The following is a 15,027-nucleotide window of genomic DNA, read 5'->3' on the forward strand; positions in this document are numbered from 1 at the left end:
TTAGGAACACTGAAATACAGAGGGATCTTAGGGATCCAAGTCCATAACTCCCTGAAACTGGCAACATTAAGTGGATAAGGTGGTAAAGAATACAGCATGCAGCATGCTTTCCTTTACGGGTTGGGGGGTTGACTATAAAAGCTGGCAAGTCACGTTGCAACGGTATAAGAATTTGGTCAGGCCACATTTGGAGCGTTGCGTGCAGTTCTGCTCGCTGCACTATACGAAGGACGTGGAGGGTTGACAGGCTGCAGAACAGGTTTAGCAACATGTTAGATATAAGGAGATGGTGGATAAACTTGGATTGTTTTCACTAGAGAACTGGAGGCTCAGGGACAATCTGAAAGAAGTATATAAAATTGAGAGGTATGGATACTGTGAATAGTCAGATTCTCTTTTCCATGATGGAAATGTCAAATACTAGGGGGAATAGGTTTAGGGTGAGTGGGGAAAGTTTAAAGGAGATGTGCAAGGGAAGTTTTTTTTAAAATCACTTAAGGTAGTAGGTGCCTGGAACATGCTGCCATGGGACGTGGTAGGAGCAGATGTGACAGCAAACTTTAAAAGGCATTCAGACCCATATGTGAAGAGGTAGAGAACAGAAGGATATGGACCAGGTGCAGGCAGATGGGATTATTTCAGAATGGCATCGTGGTCAGCACAGATGTGGCGTGACAAAGGGCCTGTTCCTGTGCAGTACTGTTCTACATTCTCTACATAAAAAGGGACAAAAGCAGAGAAAATATGAAGAGGGGAAGTACAGAAAGAATGATGACAGGAACGATCAGGAGAACTGAGGAATTTCTGGGTGCAAATTTTGCCTCAACAGGGTATGCATAGCTTACCTTAGTTAAAGTAGGGTGAGGAGGTGTTGAAGATCAGATAAAGGCTCCAATTTGAGCAATGGTCAATTTCATTTTGATGGTAAAAACAATATCACACTGTTATCCTGTAGGGCGAAGTATTCCAGTTGTATTTCAATTTTCTCATGAGGTTTCACAGCCGTTACGCTAGCTTATTTCCTGTTTCTCGGATCAATTTTCATTTCTTCTATACTAACCATAGGAATTCTATTAGCACGTTACATTTGCTTGTTGTCAATAGATGGCGAATTGAAAAACTTCAATTCCACCTTAAGGCCATGCTACTCAGTATTACTATTGTGTGATGTTCTTTACATTTTTATTTTTTGAGCTGGGATTTGCCCATGGCAAGCCATGATGCCTCATCACTCATTCCGAAAGCTAATTTCAACACGTCTTTTCCAATTCCAACACCTTGCTTCATATTTTCTTATCCTTTGCGATTTGTAAACGAAGTATTTCAATTTCTGCTTATCCCATTTCATTTCAGAAGTGTGAATAACTTCTTTCTTTAGGCGGCCCCACCTCATAACTACAGTTGCAATACCATCTAAAGGAAACACTGGCTTAGTAGTGTTAAAAAATCATACACATACAGCGCAATACAGAAAATGCTCACAGCACTCAGGAGATCAGGCAATGATGGTGGAGAGAAAAATAAAGTTGAAGTTTCAGCCAATGACCCTTCAGCATTACTCTTGGATGCTCACAAATTCATTTTCTCTCTCCATAAATAATGCCTGATCAGCCAAGCATTGAAAAATTTGGTTTTCACTTGAGATTTCCAGTATTTACAACATTTTGCTTTTACATATAGAGTAGATAGGACTGGGTGTTTTCTATTTTTGTAATTCAACCATAAGATTGTGATACCGCAAACTTCAGAATTTTAAGAAGAGTTCATGGATTGAAAGAATCAACAAAGATAAACTACTACACGTGGAAAGAAGCAGCAATAACTCCATCTGATATTAACTATTAAGGGATAAGGACAAAGAGATACAGGAATTGAAAGCAATTAACCACACGTGGGAAGAAGAGTCGAAGGTACATTATCAAAACCCTTTTGACATGCGCTTGATAACTGGCTGCTCTATTGCCACAAGAATGACTGATTGCTCTGCAGAAGAATTTAAGGAGTTAATTGCAGCAAAGCTGTGTCTTCAACCGGACAGTCAATGCCAAATGTAACAAGGAACAAGGAGCCAACTTCAGATAAGAAAGCAAGCTGCAAACTTGCAATAATTTGGATGAAAGAAACATCAGTAACATCACATTGTGGACCTGAAGGATAAAAAACTGTATACGAATCAAACACTATAATTCCCCTTTAAGCAGAACTCTGGAGAACCATTATGCAGAAGTATCGAACTCTGGACACATCCACTGTTGGTTGGAATTGTGGCTACGTTCCACCATTAATTGTGTAATGGCCAAGTTGACTTGTGAGGCTTAATTTGCTTACTTGAGTTGTCTGACTTTAGTTCCTGCATGCAACAAAGTTTAAAACACTGTTCCAGTAGCTGGTTGTCTGTGAGATTTCTTAGTAAGAAGCCGATCTGAAGGTAACTTGTGGTTATTACCCACAACATGCTTTTGGAATACTAGTTACAGCACCCAGTTGATACAGTTTTTAAAATCAAATGATCCAAGCCAGTTATCTAGTGATAAAAGACATACAGTCACAGTACATATTTATCATTCTAAAGTGATTTGCATTGCTCTCCTCAAAGGATTACCTCCTTGCCTGTACTGATACATCCATGGATTTCTGAGATCACTCCTCTGCTCAGCATTTTAAATAGAATCATTCGAGTTCGTGGATCCAAAACCTAAGAATTAATAAAATCTTAATGTGATGCACCAAGCATGCACTACATGCAATCTCTCCAAAGACACAGATCTATAACATTCATCACAAAATGAATGAAGAGGGAATTGGAAACTCAAAAAATTGTGATCTTTATAAAAATCAGAAAGGTCTATACTGTCACAGCAGACAAAATACTACAAATGGAATATTTTATCTAATTTTATTTTTCAGCTCAAACTTTCAAACAAATAATCATATTTTGTCTTTCATACCTTCTAGTTCTTACTTCATGAAAGTAAATTATTTTACACTTATCAAGAATGTAATTCTAGCTCCATAAAGGATGTTTTTATACCAATTTAAAAGAAAATCTGCCTAAAAATGATCACACATTTGTTTTAACAAAAAGAAAATAGTAAGTAGCAGATTAAGACAGTCAGAAAAATAATTGTGAAGCTACCTTTCCGCCACAATATTCACAATCTTCACACATCTATACTGAAGCTCATAAACAACATTGTGTGTGATACTAATCAAAGACATGCAAAATAAAAATCAAACATTTATAAATACTCAATATGTTACAGGCCCGAAACATCAGCTTTCCTGCTCCTCTGATGCTGCTTAGCGTGCCGTATTCATCCGGCTCTACACCTTGTTATCTCAGATTCTTCAGCATCTGCAGTTCCTCCTACCTCTGTTAAGGGTCTTGGTTTAATTTGTTTAAAAATTGTAGCAAATGGCTTTTTAATGCATTTTTTCATTTACTGAAACCACTTGCAAATATCACATGCACACCTATTACAAGCAACCACTGCAAATATACATAATTTCCCTGCACTACTCAAACATCTTGAAGTAATATACTAAGCATTACCTGCTCCACAGTGGCTCTGTCAGATTTATCTTTAACCCGAAACCTAAAAAGTAAATTGTCAAAAATGAAAGGACTACTGTAAACACACTCCATTTTGGAGTGCTAAGCAATGCTGAACAACAACAAAGAGAGAGAGTGTACAGTCTACATAAAATTATTAGAGAAGAGGGAAATATCCTATTAACCTCCTCAATCAATTTATCCTGTCAGGCTGCCTTCTGGGATCTGTGACATGCATTCCAAGGATCCTGTACATTTTAATTTTAGTGTCCTACCATTTATTATATATTCTTTTGCCTCATCAGACTCTCAAACACATTAGTTCACATAAGCGCCAGACTGAATTCCATTTGTCATTTGCAATCTACTTCATTTGACAGATATCCCAAGCTTTATTCTTCACTCCTAGCTACATGGATCACTTGTGTATCATGTTTCCTATGTTTAAGTCTAAGTCTAGATACATATCACGTGAAACAAGGTGTATAATGTTGAAACCCCCCAGAAAACCTTTCAATCACAAAAACAGCTGTGAATCATTAACTACACAGAGGTATTAAAACACAGCTAGATTCTGGTGGGAGGGAGCAACTGGTGGCCTGTTGATTAAAAGTGCTGGTGCACCTGCAAATTTAGAAACATTTCAGTAGATAACTGCTGGAACTGCAAACTGGTAATGGTGTGGGGAGAGTAACAGGACATTCAGAAGATGGTGGCCCAATGGGCTAGTAATCCACAGACCCACCCTAACATTCTGCCAAACCACATTAGATTCCCACTATGACAGAAGGTGAAATTCAAATCCATTAAAAATTTGGAGTTAAAATGATGGCTGAGTAGTGACCATAGTGGACGGTCATAAAAAGCCATATGACTCAGGGAAGGAAATTTGCTGTTCTCAATCTGGTCTACATGTGACTCTAGGCCCACAACAATGTGGTTGACACGTAACTGAATAATTAACGCTGGCCCCCTGATAAAAATAAATAAGTGAACGAAAGGATAGATGGTGTATTTCATTAAACAATGAGATTAAAGGGTTTGAGAAATAAACGGCAAGGAGTGAGAACATTTAATGAGAGGGAACAAGCATTATTTCAGATCAGGTATCGCAGTAGAGTTTTTTTAGCATCACGTAGAAACTGAAAAAGTTCTGTGAATCCTTAACTATATCGACTACAGAAGCTCAACTGAAAAGCTCACCCTAACTGTTTTGAGCAATGACCGATAATATAGTTATGCCTGCATCTCACAGAACCAGAGAACAAATTAAAATTAAAAAACAAATCCACTTAGTTGTCTATTTTTTCTGTTTTATTTTCCTCCTAAATATTTCTTGCTTGCATAAGGGCACTGACGTACTTTTGCTGTTCAATGTACAGATGGGCATTACAGCCAACACTAACATCAACATATTTGCTCTTCCAGCTGGAATCAATAGACAGCAACCAGAAGTGGGATCCCTGGCTGATTCACCGATCATGAATGACCTGGCTTTAAGATCAATTTTCGCATTGAGATTGCTGTTCCACTTTGCATCATCGAACGCGTCATAAATTTATAACTAAACCTGAAATCAGATCATATTGCTGCGGTACCCATGGGATAAACCCAGTAACCACTGGAATGATCTTTCTTTCGCTATCAATAAATTGTAACATAATAGAAATAGGTACTTGAAAAAAAAATGATATATTTACATAAATAAAAAGTACACAATCTGGGAATTAACTCGAAATTTCAACCACGTTTTACTTACATGTCTGTATGTTTCTGCCTTGATTTTTCAGTTACCCTGTTTATCACAGAGTCATCAAAATTTAGTTTATCTAACAAAAAGTCAAAAGATCAGAAATTAGACTTTATGCAAGTAATTTTGTTCTTATTATAAGATCTATGTCCTTGTAATGATAGTAAAGTGCGCACTGCACTATAGCTTTGGGATACTTTTTCCACATCCAACAATGTGCACTATAACAACATCAATTAGACTCGAAAGTTCACTCAAGATTTGGCAACACTACAAACAAAGTCCTCAATTAAAGTCATTCTTTTTAACATTGGTAAGTTAAAGGGGCCTGTAACCTCCGTCTACGGGATTCATTTTAACATAGTTTCCATCATGGATTTCATTTTAACATAATTTCCCTGCATAAAGTAACTGGTCTCTTCCTATAGCAGTCTCTGCTTGCTCCCCCACCTCTCAGTTGCAGTGTCTCCCCAACCATTCACCACTCAGTTGTGGCTTCTTTTCCACTCCAGACCTCACAGTTGCAGCCTCTGCCCAGTCATAGGCTGACCCATGTGTTGCTGGACTTGCATTCCAGATCAAGGTACCAATTCAAGATGCAGCTGAGCTCCAATGTAGTATAGATGAGAATCTTGATTGTTCAAAAGTACTGGGGTGGAGGTTTTGGTTTATAGTCCTTTTTAAAAAATGATTTTCAAAGCTGCTCGTCTTTGTTCACACCAAGAGTTCAGGAGGGAGAAGTAGTGAGTGGAAGCATTGAGAAAAAAAAATTGATTGTAAAAGCCCCAACATTTCTAAACCATCGGGACCCAAACTTCCCCAACTTCTGAACTCAGACTATGCATTGAGTCTGGATGTTGAATGGGAACACAAGTCAACAAGAAAGCGGCAAGAGTGTGGGTTGAAAAGGGAAAGAGCAAAACTCAAGTGGGTTGTTGTGGTGACTGGGGCATGCAATGCAGCATGCTACTGGGATGAAAGTAAGGAAGAGTGTCTGACAACTTAGAGGATCAAGAAGCAGGGAGGATTTACAGCAACATAGGTGATTTTGTGGGCAGGATCACTGGAAAGGAGGAAGTGTAGCAAACTTTATTTTAACTAGGTTGTTATGGACTGGCAATCTTGATAAACCAACAAAAATTATAGATCTGAAATACTGGAAGGATAGCAGTGATGTGTACACTGTCTATATTATGTTAATATTAGTGTGGATTTTTACATTTATTTTGTGAACCTTTTGATCAACATGAATAATTGATAAATTGGCACAGTCCTGGTCCCACAGGTGTAGGCTAGTAAATAGTTTGCTGTAATTATATTTTAAGGAGCAAATTGCATTTTCTTCCATATTTTGAAACTTATTTTAAATATCATTTCATTTACCAATGTAGGAAATTAGTAAAGTTTCTTTTCAATTTAGAGGATATAATGCTTTAATAATTTTTTTTGAATGAGCAAGATTCTAAAGAACCCAGCTACAATTTTAAAATAGGAACCGACGTGTGCTTTAGGTTCAGATTCTCAGGAAGGTGACCACAACTTTAAGTGATGACTCACTTTACTTTGCAACTGTCAATTAAGTGCATAATAATGGAATAGTTTAATCTTTTCTGTTACTTTTCCTCTAGTATTCCCCACAAAACTGCATTTCAACCTTACTTGGTATGCTTGATTTAAAATGCAACTTTTCAAAAGAACATAAGCATGGACTTGCATCCTATCAATCTTTAACATGTTGCATTAAGTTTGCAGATGACACAAAGATAAATCGAGGGACAGGAGGTGTGGAGAACGCAGAGAAGCTGCTGAAAGACCTCGATAGGCTACAAGAGCAGGCAAAGAAGTGGCAGATGGAATATAATCCAAGAAGATTAGAATGTATGTCTTTTGATAGGAAGACAGAGGCACTGACGATTTTCTAAATGGGGAAAGACTTCAGAAATCTGAAGTAGAAGGGCACTTGGGAGTCCCAGTTCAGGAATCTGTTAAGGTTAACATGCAGGTTCAGTTAGCAGTTAGGAAGGCAAATTCAATGTTATCATTCATTTCAAGTGGGCTAGAATACAACAGAGGTGTACTGCTGAGGCTGTATAAGGCTTTGGTCAGATCGCATTCGGAATATTGTGAGCAGTTTTCGGCTCTGTTTTGAAGGATGGGTGAACTCCTTGGAAGAGATCTAAAGGAGGTTTATGAGAATAATCCCAGAGATGAAGGGCTTGACATATGAAGAGAGGTTGAGATCTCTGGGTCTGTATTCAATTGATTTTAGAGGGATATGGGGAGATCTGATTGAAACTTACAGAATATTAACAGGCCTGGATAGAGTGGATGTGGGGTAGATGTTACCACTAATAGGACAGACTAAGACCCAAAGGCACAGCCTCAGAGTAAAGGGACCACTCTTTAGAATTAAGATGAGGAATTTCTTCAGCCAGAGTGATTAATCTGTGGAATTTATTGCCACAGAAGGCTGTAAAGACCAAGTGGTTGAGCAGAGGATGGAGATAGCTAGTTTCTTGATTGGTAAGGAGATCAAGGGTTACGGGGTGAGGTAGAAGAGAAAAATATCAGCCATGATTGAATGGCGGAACAGATTCAATGGGCCAAATGACACACAATTATGTTCCTATATCTTATGGTTACGCATTCTAACATAGTAACTTGGAATGCTTAACGGTTTATTTAACATGTAACAAAACAATAAAGTGTCAAAAATCCAAATTAAAATGGTAGGCTCACATTATTGAATTTGAATGCAATTTGATATCAGAGTTCAAAAGGTTATTTTTAGGTAAAATAGAGCAAAAGAAAGAAAATCGGTAATGTTACAGAAAAAAACTTGCTATCTTAAGTTTTAACATGATTTATCAGACCTCTATCTTTTTGGCAACTAATTTGTTAGAAAGTTAGAAAACTCTGGACATCCCAATCATTTATGTATTTATTCAATGACTTAATTATTATAATATTATGTTTGATATTTTATCACACTATTTTCTCAACTTGAAACTAGCCCTGCACCAACAAACCTACCAAGATTAATTTTATGTTCAAATTTTCTCAAAAGCTTGTCTGTTGGAGTGGACATCTTTGCTGAATTACACGAAATTTGTCGATTTGCCTGAAAGGACAAAATTGCAGAAGAAACTATGAAACACATTCGCTCTGGACTTAAAATTAAGCAAAACAACAGGCCTATGTAATATATTAATATTAAGAAACTAAAACAGAACATAAGAAAATGCCTACAAACAAAATCTAAGTCTATAAAAAGTATAAGAAAAATACAATATTTATTTTGGCTGGAGACTAAAAGCAATACTGTGGAGAAATATATGGAAGCCAGAGAATTTGGGGAAAGAAATAGCGACATCTCGAAAAAGGTCCATATTATAGAGGTGGTAGTGTTGGACGTCTTAAAATGCATAAAGTGGATAAATCCCTGTGACCTGATCAGGTGTACCCTCGAACTTTGTAGGAAGTAAGGGAAGTGACTGCTGGGCCCATTGCTGAGATATTTGTACCATCAATAGTCACAGCTGAGGTGCCAGAAGACTGGAGGTTGTCTAATACTGCACCACTATTTAAGCAAGGTGGTAAGGAAAAGCCAGGGAACTATAGATAGGTGAGGCTGACATCGGTGGTAGGCAAATTGTTGGAGGATGTCCTGAGGGATTTCCAGGTATTTGGAAAGGCAAGGATGGATTAGGGACAATCAACATAGTTTTGTGCGTGCGAAGTCATGTTTCTTAACTTGATTTGAGTTTTTTTCAAAGTAGTAACGAAGAGGACTGACGAAGGCAGAGTGGTGGACATGATCTGTATTCGTTTCAGTAAAGCACTGGATGAGGTCCCATATGGTAGACTGGGTAGCAAGGTTTGATCTCATGGAATACAGGAAGAAGTAGCCATTTGGATACAGAGCTGGCGTGAAGGTAGGATTCAGACGGTGGTGGTGGAGGGTTGCTTTTCAGAAAGGAAGCCTGCGACCAGCAGTGTGCCACAAGAATCGGTGCTAGGTCCACTGCTTTTCGCCATTCATATAAATGATTTGGATGTGAACACAGGAGATATAGTTAGTAAGTTTGCAGATGACAACAAAATTGAACGTGTAGAGGACAGCCAAGAAGGCTACCTCAGATTGCAACGGGATCTTGATCAGATGGGCTGGTGGGTTGAGTAGTGGCAGAGGAGGTGCTGCGTTTTGAGAAGGCAAATTGGGGCAGGACTTATACACTTAATGCTAAGGTCCTGGCGAGTGTTGCTGAACAAAGAGACCTTAGACCACAGATTCGGAGATGTTTGAAAGTAGAGTTGCACGAAGACAGGTTAGTGAAGGTGGCATTTGGTATGCTTGCCTTTATTGATCAGTGCTTTGAGTGTAGGAGTTGGGAGGTCATGTTGCCACTGTACAGGACATTGGTCAGGCCACTTTCAGAATGCTGAGTTCAATTCTGGTCTCCCTGCTATAGGAAGGATGTCGTGAAACTTGAAAGGGTTCAGAAAAGATGTACAAGGATGTTGCCAGGCCTGGATGGTTTGAACTATAAGGACAGTCTGAATAGACTGGGGCTATTTTGCACGTGGCAGTGAGTCCAAAACTAGAGGGTATAGTTTTAAGGTAAGTGAGTAAAGAATTAAAAGGGATTTAAGGGGTAGCTTTTTCATAGAGGGTGGTGCATGCATGGAGTGAGCTGCCAGAGGAAGTGGTGAAAGCTGATACAATCATAACATTTAAGAGGCATCTGAATGGGTATATGAATAAGAAAGGTTTAGAGGGATATGGGCCAAATGGTGGCAAATGGGACTAGACTAATTTAGGATATCTCGTGGGCTTGGACAAGTTGGACCAAAGGGTCTGTTTCTGTACTGTACAGCTCTATGACTCTAAATCAAACATCTGGTTGAACTTTACAAAGAAAGATGCAAATACATTTCATATTCTTTAATTAGCTAAAAAAAGACTCACTTTAAGAACAAGGTTTACTTAACAACGTTTAAAGCAATGAATATAAAATTTATCTCACACGCACACACATACACACACACTAAAAGGGGTAATGCCCAGAATAAATGAAAATAAAAGAATGCACAATGTATAGTACTTTGAATGTTCTTGATACACAGGTTTTCAATCTCAAACCATAAAATAGAAAATATTATAAAACATCATGTTTTGAACAACTGGCCCAACAATTTGGAGGCTTCAATAACACAAGGTACGATTGACAAATATCAGCCTGCTATTATATTCTGGATTAACGGCATCACTGAATATGGTGAGCACCCCAGAAGATAGAATTTACTCAAAGATTCAAATTTGATAGCAACAGAATCATGTGTCTTGGCTGTTATAATCTCTACATTTTGGAAATAGGTGGAGTCATCTATTCAGCCCCCCGGACATGCAACGTTATTCTAGATCACAGCTGATCCCCTAGCTCAACACCATTTTCCCGGGTTATCCTATTACCCTTGATGCCATTAGCATCTAGAACCTATTGTGTTGACCTCTGTCTTGAAAATATTTAATGCCTGATCTTCCATAGCCCTCTGGGGTGGAGGATTCCAAGAGTTCCAAAAGCAAACCTCCACATGAAGATATACTTCATTGCAGTCCTAAACGGCTTGCCACTTATCCCAAGACTGTTCCCCAACCTCTCAATTAACTGCTGGAAATTAAGCCTGGGAAACATTCTTTTTGCACTTACTCTGTCTTTTTCCATTAAATTTTGTAAGTTTCTTGAAATCACATCTCATTCTTCTAAATTCTAAAGGATAGAACCTCACTTCCTCAATCTCCCTGTAGTCCCACAATCCCAAGTATCGTCTGGCAAATTCATGCTCATTCCCATTATGCCAAGTGAATTCTACTTTCCCTACGCAACAGGACCAAAACTGCAAACTATACACCAGATGCAGTCTCATTAAGGTTCTATACAACTGAAGTAAAACATGCTTGTTTCTAGATGTAAATCCTTGTGATAAAAGACAAATAAACAATTTGTCGTCGTAATTGCTCATTGTATTTGCATGTTAGCTTTCAGTGGCTTATGAACAAAGACATCCAGGTCCCTTTGATTGTCAATATTTTTCAATTTCTTTCCACTTCTGATCCTCCTACCACATAACCTCACACTTAGACTCATTGGTAGATGCCTTTCATTTTAACTGTAAGCAAACAAAGAAATAAATTCAACGTAGATTGCAATTTCAAAGCACTATACTACCTGCTGATTGTAATCCCTGGAAGCAGTGTAGCGCTTAGTGAGGTCTCCATCGCAATCATCCCAGTCCCATTCTTCGCCATCATCGCTTTCGATATAAGATTCCTCTTCCGCTGAGTTACTTAGCTGTAAGTTGTTGACTTTTTTTACTGCCTGTTGTGTTTGCTCAGGATAGCCACAATTACTAAACAAGAACAGCATGCATTTATACAGTGCCTTTAGCACAGTAAAGCATCTCATGATGCTGAGAACAAGAGAGTTATCAACAAAATTTATCATTCTACCATACAAGATATTAGATAGATAAATACTCATGCTCATTCAAACAGGTAAGATTTAAGAAAAGCCTTCAAGTGACATGGAGAGGTGCAGAGGTGTAAGGAGAGAATTCCAGAGTTTACAGCTGAGACACAGTTGGGAAAAGTGGTGCCAAAGGTGAAAGGATAAAAATAGAGATATGCAAGACATTAAAATTGGGAAAAGTGCGAGCTCTTGAATGGTTTTGAACATTAAGATTACAATGACAGGAACTGATATGGCTATGAAGAGATTTTAAAAGAAGGTTGAGAATATTAAAATTGTAATTTTGTCTAATGAGTACCACAGGAGGCCAATACACGTATGGGTGATAGTTCTACAAGAGACTGAGTTGGGATGCATGTAACGTTGATTTCAGCAGCTAAAATGAGGTAAGGGTAGCAATGGATAATGTTACATAGGTGGAAGTAAATGGTCTTAATAATGGCGTGAATGCGCGTTTGGAAACCAATTTCAAATCAAACTAATAAAAAGCATCAACAATTTTCAAGATAAAAACAGTAGAGTCAAACATATTTCCATGAGACTGCAATACAGTAGTCAGGATCATAACACCAGATCCAGGGAAGTATGCAAATATTAAATGAATATCTGAATTTGGTATAAGAAATTGTTTACTTGATTGATTTCCCATCGCAATCCTATTGCTCTGATAGAATTAAACTATCAAAAATACTGCAACTATTTCCCCAATTTTATTGATTAGAATTTGGTAACTTCACTTGATTGTGCATTGAATTATTTTGAAATTTGGTCTTTTGTTCAAACTACCTGTATATTAAGAGCTTAAATAGCCTTCCTGTACTCAGTATTTGAATTCAGCTCCTCAAGAAACTGTCCTGTTTATACTGAATGACAACTCTGCTCACAGATGAGCAGAGATAATAGCGGAAGTGTGTACATTTAAAAAATGCATTAAGGCAGAGGAGATGCCAGGCCAAAGGACATAGATGAACAAATTCAGCCAACTACAGTGTTGTCAGAAAGCCATGTTGGAACCAAACAAGCTCTCACCGACAACTGTGCCTTCTAGACAAAGACGACCTTACTGCCACCATCACTGCTACAGCCCAACCCCAACCCCCACCCCCCACCCCCAGGATTCTAAACTTCAGCTAACAGAAGCCTAGTCTGTTGAACCCGAGACAAGCATCAATTTTGAACTGCAACCGCACCCAACCTCCTCTGTCCCCAGTATTAGTTTATTTAAGTCAGGAACAAAAACCGATGTTGCTGGAAAAGCTCAGCGGGTCTGGCAGCATCTGTGAAGAAGGAAAAAAACCAGCGTTAATGTTTTGGGTCTGGTGACCCTTCCTCAGAAATGGTCTAGTCCTTAGTCTAGTTAATCTTTGCTGAACTGCCTCCAATGCATCATTCCTTAAATAATGTGACCAATACGGTGTCCTATATCACTGATGCATAACTTCCTAACTGTATTCAATTCTGCTTATGATAAATTTTATTACTTTTCCAAGAAAGTAACTCATATTAATCCAAGAACCGCGGGAGTCAGGTGTGACCTGTCCCGGTAACTGCTCACTCTTTACCTGGGCTCGGTTTCCGCATCATCAAACTGCCCGGGAAGCGGAGAAACGGCCCGGGGGCTGCTCGAGCTCCTCAACAGGCTGCCGCTAGAGCACGAGGCGGCCATGACTACGGCAGCCGCCTCGCTCCAGGCTACACCTCACCACGGTCTGCAAACAAACGCGATTTCGAAACGCAGATCGCCATCCATAATTAGCCCCTGAACACGACGAGACGTCCTTCCCCACCCCGGTCAGCAATAATCGGAATGTCTTACAGAAGCATTTCTTCTTTCTAAAAAGATAAAATATTTCTCGATTCAGCGTAAATTGCGCGAATAAACGAAACAATCTCGACGTTATTGGATGGGTGCTATATTTGGAAATACCGTCTAGCTTTAATCTGATAACGTTTCCATTTAATTGAAGCAAACAAAAGCAGAAATTGCTGGAGAAGCTTCGTTCTAAAGGGCCGTTGGACTCCATGCGTCAAATCATCAGATGCTGAGTCTCTCCAGCATTCGTGTTTTTGTTCCAGGCTGCTAGCATCCGCAGTTCTTTGTTTTATACATTTCATTTTTTTTTGTTCTCACTTCACACCCGGCAACTATTTTAGATCTGCCACCTGTAAATCCCACAGCTCGACTCGCAATAAAAATTCCACAAAACGTGATATTTTACAACATTTGCTTAACTTGCTATAACCAGCGGCTGAGTGTAAGTACGGGCAGGGGAGATAACTCACTCAGAGACAGTAAGAACTGCAGATGCTGGTGTCAGAGATTAGTGTGGAGCTGGAAGAACACAGCAGGTCAGGCAGCATCAGACGGGCAGGAAAGTTGACATTTTGGAAGAAATTTCAGAATGTCAACGTTTCTGCCCCTCTGATACTGCCCGGCCTACTGTGTTCCTCTAGCTCCACACCGTGTTATCTCTGGAGAGGGGAGATTATTGTTTTCATCATTATATCAGGTCTCTTTTTGGATAGGCGATTGAGATTCTTTTTTAGTTTTCATTTGGGTTACGTTGCTCCCATGCAAAAGTTCATGTTTCGGCGGATGACATGTGTATGTTGTAAATAACGTTTACACAATACAGGTGAGGTTCCGGAAATACGGATAATCAGAAGTGACTCTTTGCCCACTGCCTGCACGCACCACATTGCCAATTGGGTGACGTCACGGAACGCTGAAAGTGTAACGAGGGCGCCCCTAATGTGATATCACAGACGATGGGTGACGTCGCTAGGTCTGAGCCGCGTGCCGCGCGCAGGTCGGGGGAAAATGCCAGTTGTGCATTGATAGGCTACTGCTGGAGGTGTACAAGTTGTGCAGATGGACCGGAATACGTGGCCTAATTCTATGTGTCCCACTGAATGCGGCAAGATTAAGGCTAACAGCAAATGGTGAGCATTTTCATTTGAAAAAGGTGGGCCAAATGGGAGCGAGGGGTAAAAAAAGCAACACTGCGCCTCCCCCCGCTGCAGTGCAACGTCGATGATCAGACGGGATTCTCTTCTGCTTCGCTATCTGTACTCCGAGTCTGTGGGTGAGATCCTGAACAGTCAACCCGAGCGGCTAGATGGGACCGCGTTGTTTAAGATCTCACATCCTAGCTCTGACAATGTGGCATGCATCCACAATGCAAGAGTCAACC

The 15,027-nt window shown here is 39.4% G+C and overlaps 2 protein-coding genes and 1 long non-coding RNA gene across 4 annotated transcripts in view; 2 read left to right on the forward strand and 1 right to left on the reverse strand.

Annotated features, from left to right (window-relative positions):
- The window catches only part of LOC125451656 (uncharacterized), a 45,584-nt gene extending 39,079 nt beyond the window's left edge, over positions 1-6,505 (forward strand). The window contains exon 3 of the long non-coding RNA XR_007247340.2: positions 4,982-6,505. This is a non-coding gene — a long non-coding RNA (uncharacterized LOC125451656). The remainder of the gene's footprint in view (positions 1-4,981) is intronic.
- Positions 1-13,666, reverse strand: part of riok1 (RIO kinase 1 (yeast)) — a 39,651-nt gene extending 25,985 nt beyond the window's left edge. Inside the window, exons 1-6 of one of the 2 annotated variants that reach the window (XM_048529089.2) lie at positions 13,396-13,666; positions 11,534-11,714; positions 8,337-8,424; positions 5,313-5,382; positions 3,554-3,596; positions 2,603-2,695 (exon numbers count right to left, since the gene is read on the reverse strand). In XM_048529089.2, coding sequence (XP_048385046.1) covers positions 2,603-2,695; positions 3,554-3,596; positions 5,313-5,382; positions 8,337-8,424; positions 11,534-11,714; positions 13,396-13,499 — 579 coding nt within the window. In that variant the 5' untranslated portion in view covers positions 13,500-13,666. The remainder of the gene's footprint in view (positions 1-2,602; positions 2,696-3,553; positions 3,597-5,312; positions 5,383-8,336; positions 8,425-11,533; positions 11,715-13,395) is intronic. The other variant, XM_048529090.2, reaches the window with a different exon arrangement.
- Positions 13,667-14,554: 888 nt separating this feature from the next.
- LOC125451991 (uncharacterized) overlaps positions 14,555-15,027 on the forward strand; it is a 112,922-nt gene continuing 112,449 nt past the window's right edge. Inside the window, exon 1 of the mRNA XM_048529837.2 lies at positions 14,555-14,776. Within this exon, the coding sequence (XP_048385794.2) occupies positions 14,774-14,776 (3 nt within the window). The 5' untranslated portion in view covers positions 14,555-14,773. The remainder of the gene's footprint in view (positions 14,777-15,027) is intronic.

This window comes from Stegostoma tigrinum, chromosome 5, assembly GCF_030684315.1.
Source record: "Stegostoma tigrinum isolate sSteTig4 chromosome 5, sSteTig4.hap1, whole genome shotgun sequence".
NCBI classification, from domain to species: Eukaryota; Metazoa; Chordata; class Chondrichthyes; order Orectolobiformes; family Stegostomatidae; genus Stegostoma; species Stegostoma tigrinum.